The 21,358-nt window shown below is 40.2% G+C and overlaps 2 protein-coding genes across 5 annotated transcripts in view; one reads left to right on the top strand and one right to left on the bottom strand.

The window, feature by feature from the left end:
- Positions 1 to 29: 29 nt before the first annotated feature.
- On the top strand, positions 30 to 14,495 carry phf3 (PHD finger protein 3). 4 transcript variants are annotated; one of them, XM_067522844.1, is made up of 16 exons: positions 30 to 168; positions 1,361 to 1,713; positions 2,206 to 2,322; positions 2,408 to 3,734; positions 5,607 to 5,868; positions 6,283 to 6,334; positions 7,362 to 7,482; positions 8,965 to 9,121; positions 9,208 to 9,324; positions 9,534 to 9,656; positions 9,753 to 9,897; positions 10,005 to 10,191; positions 10,277 to 10,424; positions 10,512 to 10,601; positions 10,788 to 10,983; positions 11,095 to 14,495. In XM_067522844.1, the coding sequence occupies exons 2-16, from the start codon at positions 1,377 to 1,379 to the stop codon at positions 12,819 to 12,821; spliced, it is 5,106 nt and encodes a 1,701-aa protein (XP_067378945.1). In that variant the 5' UTR covers positions 30 to 168; positions 1,361 to 1,376; the 3' UTR covers positions 12,822 to 14,495. The 4 variants fall into 4 exon arrangements, with proteins under 4 accessions (XP_067378945.1, XP_067378953.1, XP_067378959.1 ...); XM_067522852.1 differs by having other exon boundaries at positions 1,361 to 1,611; XM_067522858.1 differs by having other exon boundaries at positions 35 to 168; positions 1,612 to 1,713.
- Positions 13,844 to 21,358, bottom strand: part of eys (eyes shut homolog) — a 158,296-nt gene continuing 150,781 nt past the window's right edge. The window contains exons 45-51 of the mRNA XM_067522888.1: positions 20,850 to 21,032; positions 19,744 to 19,910; positions 18,714 to 18,858; positions 16,785 to 16,959; positions 16,420 to 16,592; positions 16,147 to 16,308; positions 13,844 to 15,036 (exon numbers count right to left, since the gene is read on the bottom strand). Coding sequence (XP_067378989.1) covers positions 13,844 to 15,036; positions 16,147 to 16,308; positions 16,420 to 16,592; positions 16,785 to 16,959; positions 18,714 to 18,858; positions 19,744 to 19,910; positions 20,850 to 21,032 — 2,198 coding nt within the window. The remainder of the gene's footprint in view (positions 15,037 to 16,146; positions 16,309 to 16,419; positions 16,593 to 16,784; positions 16,960 to 18,713; positions 18,859 to 19,743; positions 19,911 to 20,849; positions 21,033 to 21,358) is intronic.

Raw genomic sequence — 21,358 nt, forward strand, 5'->3', positions numbered from 1 at the left:
TGCTCTATGGCTCCCTGTAAACACATACCACGTGATCAGCAGCGTTGCCTGTCAGGGGGCTTTGCAGCAGCGGGACGATTGACGGCCGAGTTAGAGGAAGTTACTGGGAGCAGCTGTGCTAGTATGTAACCTTACACGAGTTGGATACGGCGTTGCAGCAAGAGAGAGGTAAGGGTTCAAAATGTGCGAAAATATATATTTGTGAATATCCAAACTGTACGCGTTAAAACGAATGCACGTGACTTTGTTCGTCTACCGTCCGCTGGCTGCACTCAGCTTGCAAACAAACTTGGTGTCTAGGGCCTATGCTAGCGCCGCTGAGCTAGCCTGTCTGACAGATTTAGCATGTAACTAAATATTTCCACACTTGCATGCAACCCTTTTTAGCACTTCTGGGACGCATGTTCGTTGATGCAAGCGCTCTTATAATAACCTTGCTGCAGTTTATGAAATGGAACTCTTGTGGATGGCAACTTGCTCCATAAGTTAACCAGCTTGCTAACATTCATGATGCCGTTTTGCAGCAGATTGTTGTTAGCCGTCCTTTAGCATGCTAACTAGCAAGCTCCTCATTGGCAGGACGTAGTCACACACACTCGATGTTTTATGTGGACATTAAATCATATTACTTGATATTAAAAGAGATTTGCACCATTCTCTGTCAGATTTGTATCGCCAATTAATGTTATCAAAGTATGAACTACTGAAATCTGGCCTGTTCTATGACTTGTAGTTAAACTTAGCTAACGTTACTTGATTATAAATGCTAACGTTTACTTGCAGGTCATTTCACATTAGCTTCACTGTTAGACTGTTAGCTAAGTTGGTCATTCTTACACTTAAATAAACAAGCTTAAGCGTATTGGTGGTGCACAATTCTTCGGCTTGGTAAACATTGAAGACCCACGGAAATGGCCCAAATTGTGATGCTAGCGATGATGGCTCAACATAACGGTAACTTAGCAAACAGCGATGCATTCCCAACTGATGAAGACCTTTCAAAAAGCGAAGTTTTGACACAACATATTTATTTCAGCAGCTGTGTATTTACCCCATTAACTGTTAAATTTGAGATTTTGCTGTCGATCAACAACGTTACAGACAATATTACGTTATTGTAGTTGTTCCAACTTAAACACTACACCCAACCAAGTTTTCTCAGACTGTAGTTTTGGCTTTGTAAACCAGTGGATATCTAGTCATATCCTCATCGGCTTGCTCAAATTTGACAGTAATAGTACCATAAATCAATCCGATACCAGCATGGGGCATTTTAGCTGTTTTGAAGCATTATTAATATCCTTGATCACTAAAGGTTACTTGAGCCTGCTTTTTCTACATCTGTATTGTTTTGATGCAGGAAGGCAGCAGCATTCATGGATATTGTGGACACTTTTAACCATTTAATACCCAGTGATCAGTTGGATGACTCCCTGCTAATAGGCCAGAACTTGGAATGTGAAGCCAGTAATGAGTTTGGGGCCGGAGTCCGACTGGAAGATTCCCTGAAAAATATGCTCAGTGACAAAGATCCCATGTTTGGTTGTGCAAGCTCTCAGTTCAATTTACTGGATAATGAGGACCCCACTTTTCAAATTGCTGGTTCAACAGGTATGTCAACAGAGAAAACAGATGGTAAAAACGTGTCACTACCGGAAGGTCATGTGGCTGCTTCAAATGAAAGCCACTCAACTGGAAAACCTGACAGAAGAGGTATTACCTGTACATAACAGCTTGCTAAAAGTGTCTTTGCTCTGCCATGTCTTTGGTCACATATGAAATTTACATTTTTAGATGGTTGATCAAATTAAACACTACAGATATGCAGAAATGTCCCTGTGAACACAGTTTTTTGTATTTATTTTATTTTTTATTTTTTTCGAAGTTTACAAATCATGAGTAAATTGTTTATATTAAATTTTATTTTTGGGATGTTGAAAAGATACAGTGCAGCAGCTGGGGGAAAAAAATCAGTAGGGACTCTGTGGTTATTTTATTCCGCTGATTTATGAATCAATATACAGAATCAATATACAGCAACATAGTTTTGTAATTTTCATTTATCTTTTTGTTTATCTAGTTGTTGGTGTTTACATTTGCTTTTTTAGTAGATTGTCTGCCCTTCATATTCATTGCATTGTTTCCAAAAGAGATCAAGCACTTTTTTTGTTTTTAGCATTAATTTGTTTTGGCTGTTGTTGGCAGGTCTCAATGACGGTTCCGGATCCACAGGGCTCAGCAGTGATTTAACAGTTGCTGAGACCAAACAAATGAAGCGACCTGTTGGTAGGCCAAAAAAACGTCCACATAATTTGGAAAACGGTAAGTTTGTGTTCGTCAGGACTCCTGTTTTCAACTTATGACCAAATTAAATTGGAGATGATGTGACACATTTTTCCATGTTTAGTTGTTGAAGCAGAATATAGTGGTGGTCCTCGGCCTGCTAACACATCCACCATCACCATGGGCCGAGGAAGGCCGAGAAGGAAACCAGCCCATAGGCTACAGAAGTCATTTCTCATTGAGAAAGGAGTTAGGGGTGCCCAGCTGAAAAAAGAATTAACTGTGGGAGGGCGTATAAATGTTAATGATCTTGATGGTGGATTATGGCTGAATCCCACAGTTGTATTGAGAAGATTGACTGTCACTATTGGAGGATTCAAGATTGAGTTGCTACCTGGACCCTCTTATACACAAAGTGTTGATACTAGCCAGTCTGGATGCTTAGATGATGGTATTTCGTATGGTGGGGACATAGGTTTAGCCGTATTGCCTGATGATGCTGTCAACGTACAGAATCCAACACCAGAGAATGAGGCAGGGTTGGACGTATCGAAGAGCTCTGTTGATGATGCAGCCTTAGAGGGTCCATATGTGAATCCCAATGATGTGCAGACCTCAAACGGGGCATTAACAGAGGGTTCCTGCATGCAAGAAACAAAACCTGACAATCAGAGTGACAATTCTGGAAAGCAAAGCCCAGTCAGTAAAGGAACAGCTGACATAAAACAACCACCGAACAATGAGAATAACATAAATACAGCTAGTAATAAAACTGATGCAAAGGAAAAGCCACACACAGTAGCCAAAAAATTACCTAAGCTCAAACAAGAAATTATTTCTAACAAGAGTAAGGATGGTTTGTGTAAACCAAGCAACATTAGTAAGGAGCATCACGTATCCCAAAACACACCATCTAAAACCATACTAAGAGGAGACCTGAACAAAATCAAATCTCTAAAGGAAAGTAAAAACATCACACCATTAAAAAGACCTCCAGAACACACCCAAAACGAGCACGAGCCTAAAGTGCAAAAGATACAGGGCATGGGAGATGTTAAAACAAAGTCAAAATTACCAAGTACGCCTAGCACAGCAGTGAAGAAGAGCCCACCATCAAGCAACCGCATTGGTGATCAGGGACCGGCCAAACCTACCCACCCTCACAACACTTCCAAAGCTGAGACTGCTCAAGCAACACGTCCAGGCCATTCTTTAAAAACACCAGAAGAAGTAGGGCAGGAAAAGCCCAAACTGAAAAAAACAGAGAAGCTCCTTCAACGACAGAAAAGTAAAAATTCAAGGAGCATCTCTTTGGATGAGCCGCAGCTGTTCATTCCCGATAATGCTCCTGTTGTGAAGAAGGAAACAGCTGAGGATCAATATGGTAACACCGAGTGTGTATGGGATGGAAACAACTGTTGTGGTCTGTGCAAGAAACACCACAATAACATGTAAGTGCTGCTCTTCTCCTAAAAACACTGCATTGTACAAGTTGTATAGAGACAGAATGTTATTTTGTTGACTTCCTCAGACTGTTTGTTGTAGATTTAACCTGACAGGTGTTGGTTAAAAAAATGAAACTATAACTTTCGCGACATGTTGTAGGTAAGGGAAATTCTCTTAACTGCATAAACTTCTTACAAATCAATCATTTCAGACTGATTAGTGCCACCCGTTCTTTAGAAGCTGTTTGTCCATGAGAGTTGTTCATTTACATGACCAACGCACACAGAATTTGATTATACTTGCGGTGGTGGCCAGCCAGGGTTGGGGGAAGTGTGCTGCAGTGAATTTGCTATTAGTCTGAGTTTATTGAATAATTCTGCCAAAGATGCAAAAATATTATGTCTAAAAAAATTATTTATTGTATTTCCATATTAGCAGCCTACAGCCTATACTACTAAGGGTCCTCAGAATTACAATGTAATTCATTAATATGATGCAAACATTTATACTTAGAGATTCTGAAGCAAGAGCAGCTGGTAGTGTTTTAAAAGAGGTCTTTTTTTTATTTTATTTTATTTTTTTTAGAGTTTTAGGGACTACGGAGACACTTAGTCCTTTTGGTTGTTCAGAGCTGTTGCAGAGTGATACCTCTCACTATGTATACCCAATCTTTGGCTCAGCACTGTCACAGCCTGTTTGTCCAAGAATTTGCAGAGAGCAAACACACCCAAAACCCATTTCATTTGTTTTGTTGTCAATTTAAATCATAGAATTAACATTACCGACAGGTGATCTGAGCTGCTGTTTAACTTTTTAAGCTGAAAATAAGTAGTCTACAGTGACGGCAGATCGAGAGGAAATAGTCCTCCAGATAATTCTGGAGGACTGCAGGATAATTGATTGAGGATGTTGTTTTCTTAGATAGATTAAACTAACAAGTGGCCAAATATACTTGGGTGGCTGGGTGGCCCACCCAAGTATATTGTATTTGCGGTAAACACTGCAATGCCCCTAAAATTGCCATATGAAGCCGGCAGTCACAGTAGAAGAAATTGTTAATACTACATGATAGCAGCTGTACTGTAATAGAAGTAAAGAGGGAATTGATCAAGCTTCAAGAAGTTGAATGCCAAACAACATTTTTCTATATCAAAGTGCTTTATGACTACATACATGATGTAATTAAGAGGTGACAATTGCTGATATATTAGAGCAGAGAATGTTCCAGGTATTGTAGGTATTGTTACCAATTGAAAAAATAATTTCTCCCAAAGAGTAATGTTCAAAAATGATGACTATGAATTCCACAAATTCTCTTAAATTGCCCATACGTGGCTGTTAATAGCAAATATTTTGTACGAGTTGTTCTTTCATAAAGCCCAATGTATCAGAATGGCACCTTTCACTGGAGTGAAACGAGCTTCGGTATCATCTGGGCCTCCCTAGGTTAAAATGAGCACATTTGAATAAACAAAAAAGGAAATTTAATATTGATGTGATTCTTGTCCTCTGTTAGCACTTAGTGTGGGGCTAAGGATGCTCATGTGCAAACTTTTGGGTACATAAATTTGCAATGTAGGTATAGGATGAGAAAATACCATTTAAATTGTTATAGATAGCTGGGTTCCATAGCCATCTCTCATTTGACCTCACACGCCCGCTCATCTGTCTGCTCAGTGCCACTCATTTAGTTCTGTATTATTAAAAATAGACCGAAATAAAATAAAAACTACAATAAATCAAATAACTTACATTTGACTAAAGTAGGCTGTAATCTACATTTTGCACAATTAAACATTTAGCCCACTTTGTAGAAGATACTGATATCAATTTTTAACCATATTGCCAAGCCCTAGTAACAGATGTACTTTGTTTAGGTTTATGGTTGGGTGTGGTCGATGTGACGACTGGTTCCATGGCGACTGTGTTGGTCTTGACTTGACAAAAGTACGAGAAATGGAGGAGGAGGACCAGATGTATGTGTGTTTGAAGTGCTGTGAGGAAGAAAGCAAAAAAGTGGAGCCTGAGCCCCCAAGTGCACCCAAACCAGAAGTTCAAGCACAGGACAAGGTGCCTCCCAAGCCCAGACCAGGACCATCCCAGACACTTACATCAGGAGGGGTCAGACCAGTAAGAAAAGTATGTTGTGTTTATAATTAACTATTTTTCATATACATTACGAGATGGTAATATTTGACGTATAGAGAAATGTGTATTTGTTCCCCCAGCTAATTCATCCTCTGATATAAATCATAGCCAGTGTTACTTCTACACAAGGGTTTGTTGTCTTTCTTGTTTACTTTGCCTGTACAGGAGACTTTCACATGGTGTGTGGCTGATGCGGTGTACTCACCAAAGTTTATTACATTTTCCTGCACTTAAAACTCACCCTTTATTCTTTTTTTCCCGTTTCTTCTGGTGGGTGTTAAAATATTAAAACATTACTCCTACCTCCTTTTTTATTTTTACCTTTTAGTTTATGTTACTGTTTTCTTTATTTATGACCAGGAATATGAATAATATGAATAATGTGATTACTTTTTCCTAAAACAGGATTCTGAAAGAAGACAGTCCACAGACGTCAGAGAGGCGGGTCATAAATCAGGTATGACCACCAATGTAATTTAATGCTATCTACTTTTACAGCGTTACAATTTCTCAGTTTTGGGTTGAAATCATCAAAAAGGTGATAATTCTACTATGTGTTTATTAACGAGGTCAAAGCGCGTAGTAGAGTCATACTGGAGGTGGATCTAACATCTAATATTTTGGCCACAATGCTTAAAAGTTTCACAATACACACACACACACACACACACACACACAAAAAAAATATATACACACACACACACACACATATTGTTTTTAACTTCTTCAAAACACAAAACTGTCATGCAGGTTTATTCTAGACTCAAGAAAAACATTAATGTCCCAGAGGGCAATTGTTTATGCAGTTGCAGAAAAAACAGACGATACAAAAACCTAACATGAAGTACATACAAATAAGTTAAACTAAAGTTGTTGTGGTATCATCATCAATATTGTGTCCCCTGTAAATTCAACTTAGTGATAGTAAAAGGTGTGTTTATAACTGTTTGTTCTGTCTCATGGCTGCCTAAAGAGTGGTCCACTAGTCGTTCTGAGTTTAAGAGTGTGCTGTTGAAATTTCAAAACTCAACCATAGTTGAAGTTCATAGTTGAAGTTCCAAAGTTCATAGTTGAGCTTTAGTAATAAGGAAGGAAATTTTAGGAAGTCACTAATTTTTGTTACAAAAACTAAAGAAACAGAACAAACAGAAAAGTGCATGTTGTATTGCTTCTGTCATTGCAGTTTGCTTCCTTATTTGGCAAAATCTAACGGTCTCATACAGCATATCAGCACTCTGTTGTGAGGTTGGCTACCTGAAGTCATTCAAACCTACATCTACAATGGATGCCATGCTTTCCATTCTTCATTCAGCACAGAGGGGGGAAATTCTCAGTTGTCTTTTCTTAGATATACAGATAGACATAACAGGTTTTTCACAATAACGGCCGGTTTGCGATATTTAATCATCATAATTCTGCTTTCTGCAACCATGTTTTGGAATCACTGTTTCCACCACCTGCTTACCATCATTCTGTCTTCATAGGTGTTCATGTGAAACAAGAGACAAAAAGTAAAACTGTCACTTCAGCTTCAAAGAAACCTGTGTCTACCGAGGCAATCAGACGGAGTGTGCGTGACTCTCTTAAAGACATCCTTTTACAGAGGTAAATATTTCAAAAGTAGAAGCAAGTTTAAGAGAAATTGAAATGTACATTTCATTGTACAACCCCAATTAAAAAAAAAAGTTGGTTTGATGTGTAAAACATGAATAAAAAAAATCTCATCAACCTATATTTGATTCACAGTAGAACATAAACAACATGTCAGATGTTGAAACTGACAGTTTACCATTTTATGGGAAAATATTAGCTCATTTCGAATTTGATAGCAGCAACACATCTCAAAAAGGTTGGAACAGGGCGATGTTGACCATTGTGTAGCATCCCCTCATCTTTTAACAAGTCTCTGTCTGTCTGGGAAGTGAGGAGACCAGTTGCTGGAGTTTTAGGGGAGGAATGTTGTCCCACGATCCACGATGCACGATGCTCAACAGTCCTGAGCCTTTGTTGCCAGATTATTTGTTTTATGATGCACCAAATGTTTTCTATTGGTGAAAGGTCTGGACTGCAGGCAGGCTGGTTCAGCACCCGGACTCTTCTCCTGCAAAGACATGCTGTTGTGATGGATGCAGTATGTGGTTCAGCATTGTCTTGCTGAAACATGCGGGACCTTCCCTGAAAGAGACGACGTCCGGATGTTGCTCTAAAACCTCTATGTACTTTTCAGCATCGATGGTGCCTTTCCAGATGTGTTAGTTGCCCACACCATAGGCACTGATGGACCCCAATACCATCAGAGATGCAGGCTTTTGAACTGTCTGCTGACAACAAGCTGGATGGTCCCTCTGCAATTTAATCCACAGGACATATGGCTTCTTCTTTGTGTGATACAGCTTTAATTAACATTTGTGGATTGCACACTGAACTGTGTTTACAGACAGTGATTTATGGAAGTGTTCCCGAGCCCATGCAGTGATGTCCAGTAGAGAATCATCCCTGTTTTTAATGCCTGAGGGCCCTAAGATCACACACATCCAGTTTTGACCTTCGATCTTGTTCCTTATGCACAGAGATTCCTCCTTATTCTCTGAATCTTTTGATGATATTATTATATACTGTAGATGACTGTGGAAGTCTTCGCAATTTTACCTCGAGGAACATTTTTCTTAAATTGTTTCACAATTTATAGACACATTTTGTTGCAGATTGGTGAACCTGGGGAGAGGCTCTGCCTCTGTGAACTCCTCCTTTTATACCCAGTCACGTTACTGATCTGTTGCCAATTAACCTAATTAGTTGTCAAATGCTCCTAATTGTTTTTTTTATTTGCAGCAATTACTTTTCCAGCCTTTTGTTGCCCCTGTTCTAACTTTTTTGAGATGTGTTGCTGCCATCAAATTCAAAATGAGCCAATATTGTCCATGAAATGGTTAAATGTCTGTTTTAACATCTGATATGTTGTTTATGTTTTCTGTTTTTATGTACGTTTTACACGTCATCCCAACTTTTATTTTGAATTAGGGTTGTACATTTTAAAATCAGATTACTTTTACTCATTTATACCAAATTGTGTTTTTTCCAACGTAGATTGAAGGAATCTGATTTGAACATCTCAGTGGAGACGGCCTCTGAAGTTGCCAAGAAAACAGAAAGAGAGCTTTTTCACCTGTATAAGGACACTGACAACAAATACAAGAACAAGTATAGAAGCTTAATGTTTAACCTCAAAGATACTAAAAACAATGTAAGTATCATTTGTTTCTTAATGCTGCATTTCACTTTTAATGTGAGCATTGTTACATTTGCTTTATTTTGATTGGTTGTTTTTAGGTTCTTTTTAAGAGGGTTCTCAAAGGTGAAATTTCACCAGGTAACCTAATTCGATTGAGTCCTGAGGAACTGGCCTCAAAAGAATTGGCTGCTTGGCGACAAAGGGAGAACAGACATGTAAGGAATGATGTAGTTTCTCACACACATTAATGCACAAATTCAACTTGATAACTTAGTCATTCTCTCAATAGCTTACAATAATTCTGCTATGAATGTTAAACTGAGGACTTTCCAAATGATATACAGATAGCTATTCCTGTTTTGTTGATTAAAAAAAAAATAACACAGGATGTTTGTATTGTGGAATGCATGACCTCTTTTTACAGACCATTGAAATGATTGAAAAAGAGCAAAGGGAGGCGGAGAGACGGCCGATCACCAAGATCACACACAAGGGTGAAATTGAAATTGAAAGCCAAGAACCAGTTAAAGCAACTGAGCCTGTAGAGGTAAAAAAAAAACATGTCAAATGTTACTCTGCATTTTATTTACACTTTAAAAAGAATATGGTGTCCAACTGGAATTTCTTTTTCCCCTCCTTTCAGCTAGAGCCTCCTCCTAGAGTGACCGAGGTCTCTGCAGAACCTCCAAAAACCCCAGAGAAGAAAGCAGAAAGTAACAAGGCAGAGACAGACACTACAAAACAACACAAGTCTCACCTGTTTGACTTACACTGCAAAATCTGCACAGGTAAACCTTGACATGAACAAAAGTCTTAGTCTTAGTCATTAAGATTTGCTTTTTTGCAAGACATGCTCTCCAACATGTGACTTTTCATTTTTTTTAATATCTATAAGGTCGTATGGCACCCCCTGTGGAGGAGGCCCCGACCAAACTGGTTAAAGTTGCTACTACAATTGCTCGGAGGCAGTCCACCAAAACAGAAGACACAAAAAGTACAACTCCACCTGCAATCGACGATGACCTTCACCTCACAGTTTTAGAGGAGAGTTTTCGAAGTGCTCGGTCAGGATATGAAGTAAGGTAAGCAGTTGTTGCTGATGCTCTGCATGGTTCTCCTGTGTGACTCAGTTTTGCAGATTTGCTTCATTGCTGTTGCATATCACAGGTCAGATCATGCAGCCGGAAGAGATGAAGTGGCTGCTTTTCTTTCTAACCTGAAGTACCTGTGGCAAGGATTCATTCATATGCACTCTGTGGCAAAGCTTGTGACTAAAGCTTTTCCTGTCTCGGGCATTTTAGACAAGTTGACTGAGGTAAAGTGGAAACAATTGAACATATGTGGAGTTTAAACAGCCAATATTTTATTTTGTAAGGTTTCATCTTTTTTAACACCCCAATAGGACCTTCCAGACAGCATTCAAGTTGGTGGGAGGATAAGTCCACAGATAGTGTGGGACTATTTGGAGAAGATTCGGGCAACTGGCACAAAAGTGAGTTTTTGCCAGTTTCTTTCTTTAACTATAGCAGAGTTCAGTCAGAGTAAATACAATTATTTACAGTTACATGTTCATTGTCATCAAGGCTGCATTATCCATTTTAGATGCACATAAAGTAACTTGCTTTACTTTTATATGCATGGAAGATTTTACTGACACGTGCTTTTCCTTTTATTAAAGGAGGTGTGCTTGATTCGCTTCTCCCCCGAGACAGAGGAAGATGAGATCTCTTATACTCTTCTATATGCCTACTTCAGCAGTCGTAGGCGTTTCGGGGTGGTGTCCAATAACCTGAAACAAGTGAAGGACATGTATCTCATTCCACTGGGTGCCACTGAAAAAGTTCCACATCAGCTTGTTCCCTTTGATGGGCCAGGTAATCTGAACACTAGACATATCCTGTCTTGGATAATTACTTTTTTCTTCCCTCCTAAATTACAGAAACATTTCTCATGTTTCAAATTTAATAAATCTTTTTATTTGACAGGTTTAGAAAACAACCGTGCCAACCTCCTCCTCGGACTCATCATTCGCCAGAGACCCAAAAGAGATTTTCTTCCTGTGGATATGAAGGAAACGGCAAGGATTATTCCGGAAATCAAGCCCATCACTGTTCCAGCAAAAGAAACCAGAACAACAGAAGAGGATGAGAAAGTGTTTCTTTCTACCTTGACTCCTACAAGTAAAAAAGAGGACAAACCACTTAACACTATAGAAGATGTGCCAATTACAGAGTCTCCTGAAGAACCATCTGTATCAGAGGAGACCAACAGTCAGGAAGCACAGAAACCACTGCGCTTTCTCCCAGGCGTGTTGGTAGGTTGGGGTGGAGAATTACCACCTCTGCCAGATGTGGGAAATAAACCAGCAGTAACAGCAGATGACAAGCTAAAGACCCAGGCAACTACGAAAACAGAGGCATCAACTGGAAACTCAAAAAGTCCAACAGCTGCTGCACCAAGAGAGCGCTTTGTGATCAAGAAGAAAGAAGCTAAACCTGCTAAAGCTGAACCTGAGCTGTCCAGCCCAGCTGATTTATCCGTTGCTAGCAACTCATCAGGAAAAGATGCTGCAGTGGTGACCCATGGCTCGCCGCTTTCTCTGAAAGATAAGCCTCCAGATTTATCGACTGAAGCGTTCCTGGCAAGCTTGTCAACTGTTCCAAGTGGGAATGAAACTAGCATTTCTGTCTCAGCAAACAAAGGGGATCCTTGCCTTTTTAGCGAAACTGAAAAAGGTACGTGTGAAGGGAATTCTTTGTTGCAGTCAACATCGCAGGTCGCTCCAGATCCCCCAGGTAGCTCAAAACCACCTTTAAGTGGAATATTGAAAAAATCTTCAGCATATTGCAGTGTGAATGAAGAGAAAGCAGCGGTGCTACAAAAGGATAAAGCCAACCACCCATCTCCGTCGAGTCCTAAACCCGTTCCTGTGTTGAGCAGCACTAGAAATGATCCCGTTACACCATTTCACCAAGGATATTTACAGCTTTCTCAGGCCAAAAACAAACCAGAGGAGCAAAATCCAACTGCTGTCCAGTCATTTTGTAGTGAAAAGGAAGAACCTGCCATCTCCCCGACTGGTACTGCAGTAACTCCGACAGTATATCGTCCTACAGTGCAGGGACCAGCAGCTATCCAAGTATACAACAGTACTGCACCTTTCCCACTGCAACAGCCTCAGGTACCTGGCAGCTACAGTTGTCCAACTGGCCCTCCACCTAACACTTTCTCCACCCCACACACCCAGGATCAGAATCATAGTATGCTGTGGGATCAGGACACCACTCCACAAGCTCTTCCTGGTCTTCAGTCACAGTACCCTGAGAGTTACTCTCAAGCATCTGACCAACCGCCATCCCTGGCCAAAGACTACAAGCGTGTAGAGGAGCGATACAGTGACCCATGGGACAGGCCGCGTAGCACCGATGAAAGAGATTACCATGGGAGGCACAGTCACCACAGGGATTCTCATCACGGGAAAAAGAGCAGACACCTTGACCGGGAGCGAGAGAAAAAGCACGATCGCAGCCACGATGACAAGTACAGAGAGAGGACTAGGCACCATGGACACTCAGAGGACCGCCATGGTGACAAGAGGAAAGAAAGGCACCACAGCGACGATTACAGCAGCCGGCACAAGGACAAACACAGACACAGACGGGACTCTGATTATGAGAATGGACGGAGAAGTTCAAAAGACAGTTACTCGTAATGAAGTTCTCTCTAAAGCCCGTTAGTGTGTGCAGGGCTCAAAGAAAGGCTCTTTGCCGTCTGGTCCAAAGGCTGGTTCAAACCACTTTTGCTTTATCGGCTACTAGTGGAGTTCTTTGTTTGTTTTATGAACCGGCCGGCAGCTTGTGTGCCACTCCCTTCATAGAAGTTCAATTTTATGTTCTTGACAAAGCAGCCAAAATGAGATCATTTCAATGGGATTTCGGAGAGTGCTATAGTTTTTCTTCAAAGCAGGAAGAACTCGATATTGGGACATTTTCAAAATTTTAAACTTTTATTGTACATGTTGTTCTTATGGAGCTGCTGTTTGAAGTGCGTATGAGGAGGAAACGTTTTCAGTCTTGTGGCAGCACACAACCCAAGTGTGGACCATATGGTGGAAGGCTGAACTCAAACGTTTGGCTTGAATGTAACGACAAAAACACTTTAACTACAGGACAGATCTAAACAGCAGCTATGCTCTTTTTCAACCTAATTTCTTTTAAATTACTTAAATATTTTATAAACTTGCTTCAGAAATGTACATTTTGGCTTGTAATATACAGTAGAGATGACGTGTGCATTTGCACTGTTTATGTACAGTTCGTAATAAAGCTAATCCTTTTTTATTGTTGATCACAAAAAACACTTCTCATATTTCTTTGTAAATGTATTAAAACTATTGGGATTCTGATTTGCATTGTACTCTTACATTGATTTTATACAGTAAAGGTATTTTCAAAAACTGATGTGACAAGAAAAGCCAACACAGTGGCTCAAGTGTAGACAATGTTTTTAAAATTCACTTTGTTTACAGCTCTGAATCTTGCAATGCACAGGTATCCTGATAAATCATATCTCCGTAGTCTAAACAAAATCTGAATGTGCTGAGGTTTAGAAAAAGGAGACCTTACTCAACACTCCTACACTAGTTTGTATTAGGGGGTTAAAAAACACAAAAACTATCAAGACAATGTCCTAAGAGACGATTTAAACTACCGTAGATGCCAGAAGTTAGTTTTTCTATTCATTGCCTTCAGAAACGTTAAAGCCCTCACTATTTTCAAGAAACAGCAGTGACTTTGTATCTTCAAACAAAGACACATTTTTGAGATCTCCTTCAAAACCCTTTGAAAACAACCCAGATGTCACAACTGATACATTTCTGTGTAATTCAAATCCCCCAAAATAAAGCTGGCCCCCATAGTTTAAGGCTACATAACGCTCAAATGGATCCACATCTTCAGAAAGGATTCTCTTACTGTTCAGGAGCACCTGAATAATCGTGCTGTTTAAATAGAGGGAAACATTATGCCACTCGTTGCAGCACAATGTGAGATTTCTCAAAGTTAACGGAAGGGAAAGTCTTTCGCCCAGATTAACTGCAATTTTGAGGTGGCTGCTCTCAAGTCCAACTGCGAGGTAGTCGTCACCTTCGTGCTCGGCTTTTCCCATCCACATGATCAAACTGTCATTTGTGCGTGTTCGGAACCTGAAAGAAATCTTTGTGTATTTTAAATTCCTTGTATTGTATCTTGGGTCCATGTATTTCACATATGAGTTTTCCATAAACTTGAGTGTCTCCGTGGATATTTGTGTGCTGCAGTACCTCCCTCCCCATCCTAAGGGGCATATGCAGCGGTATGAAGTGACATTAAATGGAATACATAATGAACCGTGTTTGCAGGTATTATTAACACAGCTGACGGACTGGTTACACACAGAACCGGTCCATGATGGCGTGCATATGCATGTGAATGAGTCACTTCCTGTTGCTTTGCAGCGGCCTCCATTGTGGCACACTTTGTACCCGCAGGCTGTCCCATCCCAGTCCCCTACATTAGCTCCACTTAGTGCCCCTGTCTCTGTTAAATCAATCTCTTGATCATTGAGTATAAGTTCTCTCAGGCCCCCAGTGAAGCTCACTAACTCCCCCCCAGTCGCGTCTCTGGCAACGGAGCTAAGAGTTGGCACTCCGCCAACAAAGATGTCTGTAGCCACATCGAGGGTGGTCATTCCTTCGGTCACATTCTCTCTAACCTCCTTATTATCCAGACTAAGAAAGCCTTGTTGACCAGTCCGGCCGGCTTTAACGACGTGCCACACACTGCCATGCAAGTTCACTCGCTCAACAGACTGCAGGATGTGGGTGCCATCCCCCAAGTTATACCGCAGCTGGACAAACCCGGAAGACAAAGAGAGGCAAAAGAAGTCTCCTATAGGAAGAGAAACAACAGGCCAGTCAGTTTCTTGTATAAGGGTCAGGAACCAAATGCAACTTGCTTTAAGGTTGTGTCCGTCTATTAACAAGTTGATTAATCTCTTTCTGCAACTCATACTAAACAGTTACAGACCATTAAACAAAAGCTAACGTAAAAGAAAGGCAAATTGAGAAAATACTGTTATCATTTTAAATGCTAATTTTATTTATTGAAGCGTTTTTTCAAGATGTATTGCGGCATCAGGGCCAAGGCAACTGCAGTAACTTAGGGACTGAGGTGGTAAATAAATAACTACATTTACTCAAATTTGTAACTTACTCAATTACATTTATTTTATAGCTTTATTTACTAGTTACTTTTTGCAGATGAAAAGCTTAGATGTTTCCTCCTTGACTTATAATTTTGCTTGCCTTGTACCTCACTTGTAAGTCGCTTTGGATAAAAGTGTCCGCTACTTTCAATATAATTATGATTTAAAACTTGTATTTATTACAAAAGGTTGCCTTTGTTTAATGTTAGATTGAGATCGAAGATATGAAACAGGTTAGCATGAGATAAACAAAAAAAAGAAATAAGAAGGTGGGACAAATATTTGGCTTAAATAAATGTAGGTTGTTTCATTTGATGTCATTTTACATAAGATGTTTCTCTTGTGCAGGTCTAATGGTTTTGTACTATATATTTGCTGTTTGTAAAGCTTTCTGGATTTCTGAAGTAATAAAGCAAACAGAACAATGTTTTTTCTACTATCCTGTCCTTTTAATCACCTCAGATATATCTTGTTAAGTCCTGGTTGAGAAAAAGGTAAGTGATGTTTTTTACAGTGGACACGACAAAAATGTATTTCAATGAGGCCAGTTTAGCTCCAGTATTGATTTAGAAATACTTCTATATCAACAAAATATTATTTAGTTCTTAATATCAATACCAAAATAATAAATTAATTTATTAGTACACAAAATGATACAGTTCCTACAAATGCTTTCTCCCACTCTGTGGAGTGTATTCGTAAAGTGAAGAGATTGAAGTGGGTACACATACTACATAAACTGTGTAGTATGTGTAGCATAAATTGTATTTTTGAATGTATTTGAATGTCCTTACCAGCTCTAGCGCTCAGATGCTGAGCAGTGTAGACCAGGATGCCATCTGGTGATAAAGGCCTGAACTGCAGCTGCAGAACAGTCCTGTGTCTAACACTCATAGGTGGAAATGACATCCATGAAGATTGGTTACCGCTGAAGAACGGGTCACTGATGGTCACGGCTGAACAGGCAAAACAATGTAGCAGTTAAATAATTGAACAGTAAAGGTACTGTCTTATTTAAAAAAATAACTAACGTATATATTGATACAGTTGGGGTTCAGTGATGTGACCTTTTTCGCAGTAGAGCCCCGTAGTCCCCAGGGGACACTGGCAGGAATATCCAATCGGGAGAGGGATGCAGGTGGAGCCGTGGGCACATAGGGGAGGGGGGCTGTGCTCGACATCACACACAGACACGGTCTCTGTACAGAGCGCGCCCTTCCATCCAAATGGGCACTGGCAACTACAGACGGACACAGTCAGACGCTGTGAAATGCTTGTAAACACTCAATTCCTTTCACTTTACCTGCACAGTGTAACCGATTGTCACTTGTCATCAGTATCTGTTCGCTCACATTTGGGACTTTCCAACACAGAGCTCCTGGGTGTATAGCAATAATACATGAGTGGAATTATTATAAAGCATTTCGCTTACTACACAGATGAGCCGGAGTCCACACATGCTCCTCCGTTCCTGCAGTGAACATGATCACAGGGTGTGACGCCACACTGACCCACATTGCGCCCGAAAGCTGGATGTCCCACAGACTGTCCCAGTATTTGGAACTTTCCGTCTCTTCTGGTGCGAAACTGCAGATCAAAGATGCACCCTTTGGAACGGAGGGAAAGGTTTCATTTCACTGATTGGATTCAGAGGAAACAACATCCCTTATTTTGCTTGTATGGCGATCAAAGGTGCACACACTAAAATGTGATAAGACGGGGCTGGTATTTATTAACTCTCAGATTTGATTAAGCGAAATCTCTGCAGTCTCTACAGTTCACATCCAAGATGTTTAAGGCTTTTCCCCTATGTCATCATGCATCTCCCTCATCATATTTGCTTTTTGCTTTCATAATTCAATTTTATCAAGACAATATTTGCTTTGGCCTGTACCTGCAGAGACACAGGGCCTTCTATAAATACAAGGCCGGAGCACAAGCCTTGTAGTCATCTGCACATGCACTCTCCCTTCTCTCTGCTGCATTAGTCACTGGCATAAACAGGATGCAGGGGAAATGTCGTGCTCATTCATGAATATTCATGACATGATGCTGTCTACTTGGCAGACTCGAGTGATGGTTGCGGTGTTGTAGACCGCCGAAAAGCAAAGCAGATTTATAAGGAAGATTATAAAAACTAGGTGTTTTTTTTGTTTTTTGTTTGTTTTAGCTGTGCACACAGACTATTGCAAGAAATTCAACCAACTTAAGTCTAGCAATTACACATTTCAGAAAACTGTCAGATTGTTTCAAAATTATAATTTCTATTTAAATCCTACAGCAATCTTTAAAAATAAAAAATGAAATTGCTTTCAAGCTTAATGACCCTCGAGATGTTTTAGCAGCTCTGAAAATGTACATCAAAGCAGCAATAAATCAGTTTTAAATAGACAAGTCTAAACTTCCTGATTTCTTGTTATTTGATCAACAGCCTAAACCGAGTAACTGATTTTATTTCAGCAGCCACAGTGCCTCCTCTGCCACCTTTCCACAGGGGAGTGTGGATCTGTTGATAACTGGAAGTGAAGTGCATTATCAGTGTGTTCACTGCCAGCCATCATGATTAGGGCTTGAGGAAGGTCACACAGATCTGATTAGACGCTCATGAGTTCTCATTACATCCCGAGAAGGAAGGTTATGGTTGCACCAGTGTCGTCTGGCTCAGGTAGTGCTCAGCAATACAGGGGGACTATGACAGTCCGATGCTGCATGAGCAAAGTGATGCTTTACCATAGCTGATCTGATTTTTGAGCGCTTATTAGTTTAGGAGAACATTTTATTTCATGACGATAAAATGTGCAAACACACAAAACTGCTCCAATCTTCAGCTATAAAAAGCTCTTGTTCACCTCTCAAATGGATCTGCCATGACACTTTATAACAATCTGTATTGCTGTAGTGCAGAGACTGCTGAATATGGTTATGATGATATTCATGGATGTTGTCATCATTATGGTTATGGCAATTTTGCTCCACAGCTCTGTACATTAGCGGGCACAAATGAACACTCTCCAGAATACATTCCCTACAACGGGGTCACCTAAGAGAAAGCATAAGTGATTGTTGATCATCCCTAAGATTATTTGTATGGTGCCCTGGTTCTAGTGACTTATCTGCAGTCGAATGGATTCGCACGCGTTGCAAAACTGTGCAAAGTGTGAAGTGATTAAAGGATGCAGATACAATCAACCTCAAAGCTCCGTTCTGGCCTCATGCACAGTCCGAGCCCGTTACTCCCTTTTCCTTGCACACCTTTCCGTCTGCTTACAAGCAGACCGAGGTCCTGAGACAAAAGCCAAACCCCAGTGCTCTCACTGCAGACAGCAGTGTTGGGTTGTAATAAAGCCGTAGCAGGTCTTACCCTGAAAGCCATGGCGGAACCTGGAGCCTAGTGGCAGCAGTTCAGGGATGTACTCATTATATCCACCGACAAAGAGCTGGCTGAAAACACCGAGGCCCACAAGGGGTCCTGGAGACGATCCCGTCTTGTTACGTTGTCCATCAACCTGAGAAACACATACTAAAATGTCAATACCGAGTCTAGAGTCTTACATCTGTAGGCGTCAGTGTGGAGGCTAAATCAAGTTAAAAATGAGCAAAGCTGAAAAAAAATGTATGACCTCACATTGACCGCTGAGTTATTCAGTCCGTGTTCACTTATTAGCCACCAACTTTTGACTCTCACCAGACTAATGTCATCGATCTCCTAGATCTCGGCGTTTGCCGACATGATGGGATTTCACAATTAGACATTTCAACCACACTTGTGGTGATGCGAACATCCTGCTTTAACTGACTGTCGGGCCAAAATGATCTGTTGGCCTGATGTATTCTAAGACAACATTCACCCCACTCTAATATAATTTAACGGCCTACACCACCAACACAAGGCACGTAAATCTGTAGTATCTGTACAAAGTACAATCCAGTATATAAACATAGTATCATACTCAGGTGAATAGAAAAAGGTGAATAAATGACTTTGAGTGTAAATAGCACATCACCCACCCTTCGCTCTATACTGTCCCACTGGTCTGTGTATTAGTTTATCTTCACATATTTGTATATACTTGTGAAATACACTGTTTGTAAAGACAAGTCGAATGTACCCTAACATCAAGGGACAGCAAAGGTTCTGACTTTAACGTGGACACGGGAAGGAAGGTCAGCCCAACAGTTTTTTTCCCTGTACCGATTGATCATGCAGGTCTGAAGATGTGTCATCATGCAGTTATTCACATGAAAAAAGACTAAATGCAGACACAGTCACAGCAAAATAACCTTTGCGTAAAATTGTATTGAATCCTCCGGCTTGTAGTAATCCAAGAACTTACTAGCTGGTTTCCTTCATCAGCCTTCTACATATCTTTACCCTATTTCCATCAATTCACCTTCAGCCATCCTGTTTTCTTGGACCGTCCGAACGTAACAGTGTGTATGTTGATCTGGTGGTTCAGACGATCACTGACAATAACTGCCAGACCTGAGCCAAGGTTGAATTTATGCACAACTCTGCCATTCCTCAATCCCAAAACGAGGAAGTCATCCCCATCATTGCCTGTAAAATATATAAAAATGTTTCATTAGCATTCAAAATGTCTAATAAATAACATGTATATATTATATCCATTTATTGGCTCAAAGATGAACTCTGCTCGTTGAGTTTTGTGTTACTTGATTACTGCCGTCCAATAAAGAACTCTGCTTCCTTCCTCGGTGGTGGTGGTGATCAAAGATGTTGCTTCATTAAATCCATTATCATTTTCACATTTCTTTCTCTCTATTCTTTTATCCTGCCTTTGCATTTGTATCATTTCCAAAAGTGTTGCTCACTCTCCTGACAAGTGTTTCATTATTCATTGCTCTTGTTTTGTTTTGCCTGCACCTTGATAAATTGCGCTCTCAAGAGAAAACAAGTGCAGAGGATTCGCAAGATCTTATGTTTTTTTTTTCTTCTTCTTCTTCTTCTTCTTTTGATGAAATATGCTGGTGACAATGACATGGTGGTTACGTGCCACCAAATCTGACCCTGCAAAAGGAAGATCCTAATGTAACGTGGCGGCTGCTGACAGCATCACATTGCACCTATGCCTCAAAGTCTGTTTAATGGAATTATCACTAATACTTCTGAGGTTCTTGGCTCACATGTTTATTTTATCCGAGTAAAGCTAATACACTCTGTTTGAAAGGTAGGAACAATAACAGTTTAGCTGGAAATCAAGTAATTACTGGACTGCAGGAAGACTCATTATTAATGTTTCAAAATCTGCCAAGAAAGAAAATCCTTAGGGAAACCTCTTGATTAGAAGGATCTCAGAGGAGAGTGGAAATCTATTAGATAGCATATTAGCATACACAGCGGGTGAAGCCTCTCAATGTGGCAACAGTGTTTCCTTCAAAATCCTTAATGAAGTTTGACAACTAAAATCCAACTGAGCAGACATCTCGCAGGTTTATTTCTCCTTTACATGGCACCGTCTTATTTAAAATAACTCACCTTGTCCTTTATGCCCAGCGAACAGCATCAGGTTGTCTTTCACAGCAGATGCATTTCTGGTGAGTGTGAACTTCAGTTTGAAGTCATAGAAGAAATTCAGGCTCGGGATGGAGGAGTAAGCCACGAAGGAGGTGTAACCAAACTCATCAATTCCACTGAATCTGGCACGAGTTATATTGATGGCTGCAGAAAAAACACATTTATTTGTGTTACAATGTGACTTATGTAAGGTTATACTGGGCCTGTTGTTAAGCTTGTGTGAATTATATCAGGTCTGATTCATCATCTCCTTCACCAAAAGATGGCACTATTGCTATACACTACATAGCAGGGGTTAGTGAAATATTTTCTTTTCTGAATACTATTAGATGATGACCTGTTTTCAAATACTATCACCTCTTCAGTCCTATTCTGATTTCATTAGTTGCTGTTCAGGAAGGGTTCTGGCAAGCAAGCATTGCTTCATACCCAGTGTTCACAATAATTATACTGATTCAATTACAATCTCA

Source organism: Channa argus, chromosome 1 (assembly GCF_033026475.1).
Source record: "Channa argus isolate prfri chromosome 1, Channa argus male v1.0, whole genome shotgun sequence".
In the NCBI taxonomy this organism is placed as follows: Eukaryota; Metazoa; Chordata; class Actinopteri; order Anabantiformes; family Channidae; genus Channa; species Channa argus.

Excerpts from the sequence above, each read along its gene's own strand:
- phf3 (XM_067522844.1), top strand. The coding sequence starts at position 1,377 with ATGGATATTGTGGACACTTTTAACCATTTAATACCCAGTGATCAGTTG. Across the intron at positions 9,122-9,207 it reads TCAAAGATACTAAAAACAAT|GTTCTTTTTAAGAGGGTTCT; the intron begins GTAAGTATCATT and ends GGTTGTTTTTAG. Across the intron at positions 10,425-10,511 it reads TTTTAGACAAGTTGACTGAG|GACCTTCCAGACAGCATTCA; the intron begins GTAAAGTGGAAA and ends ACACCCCAATAG.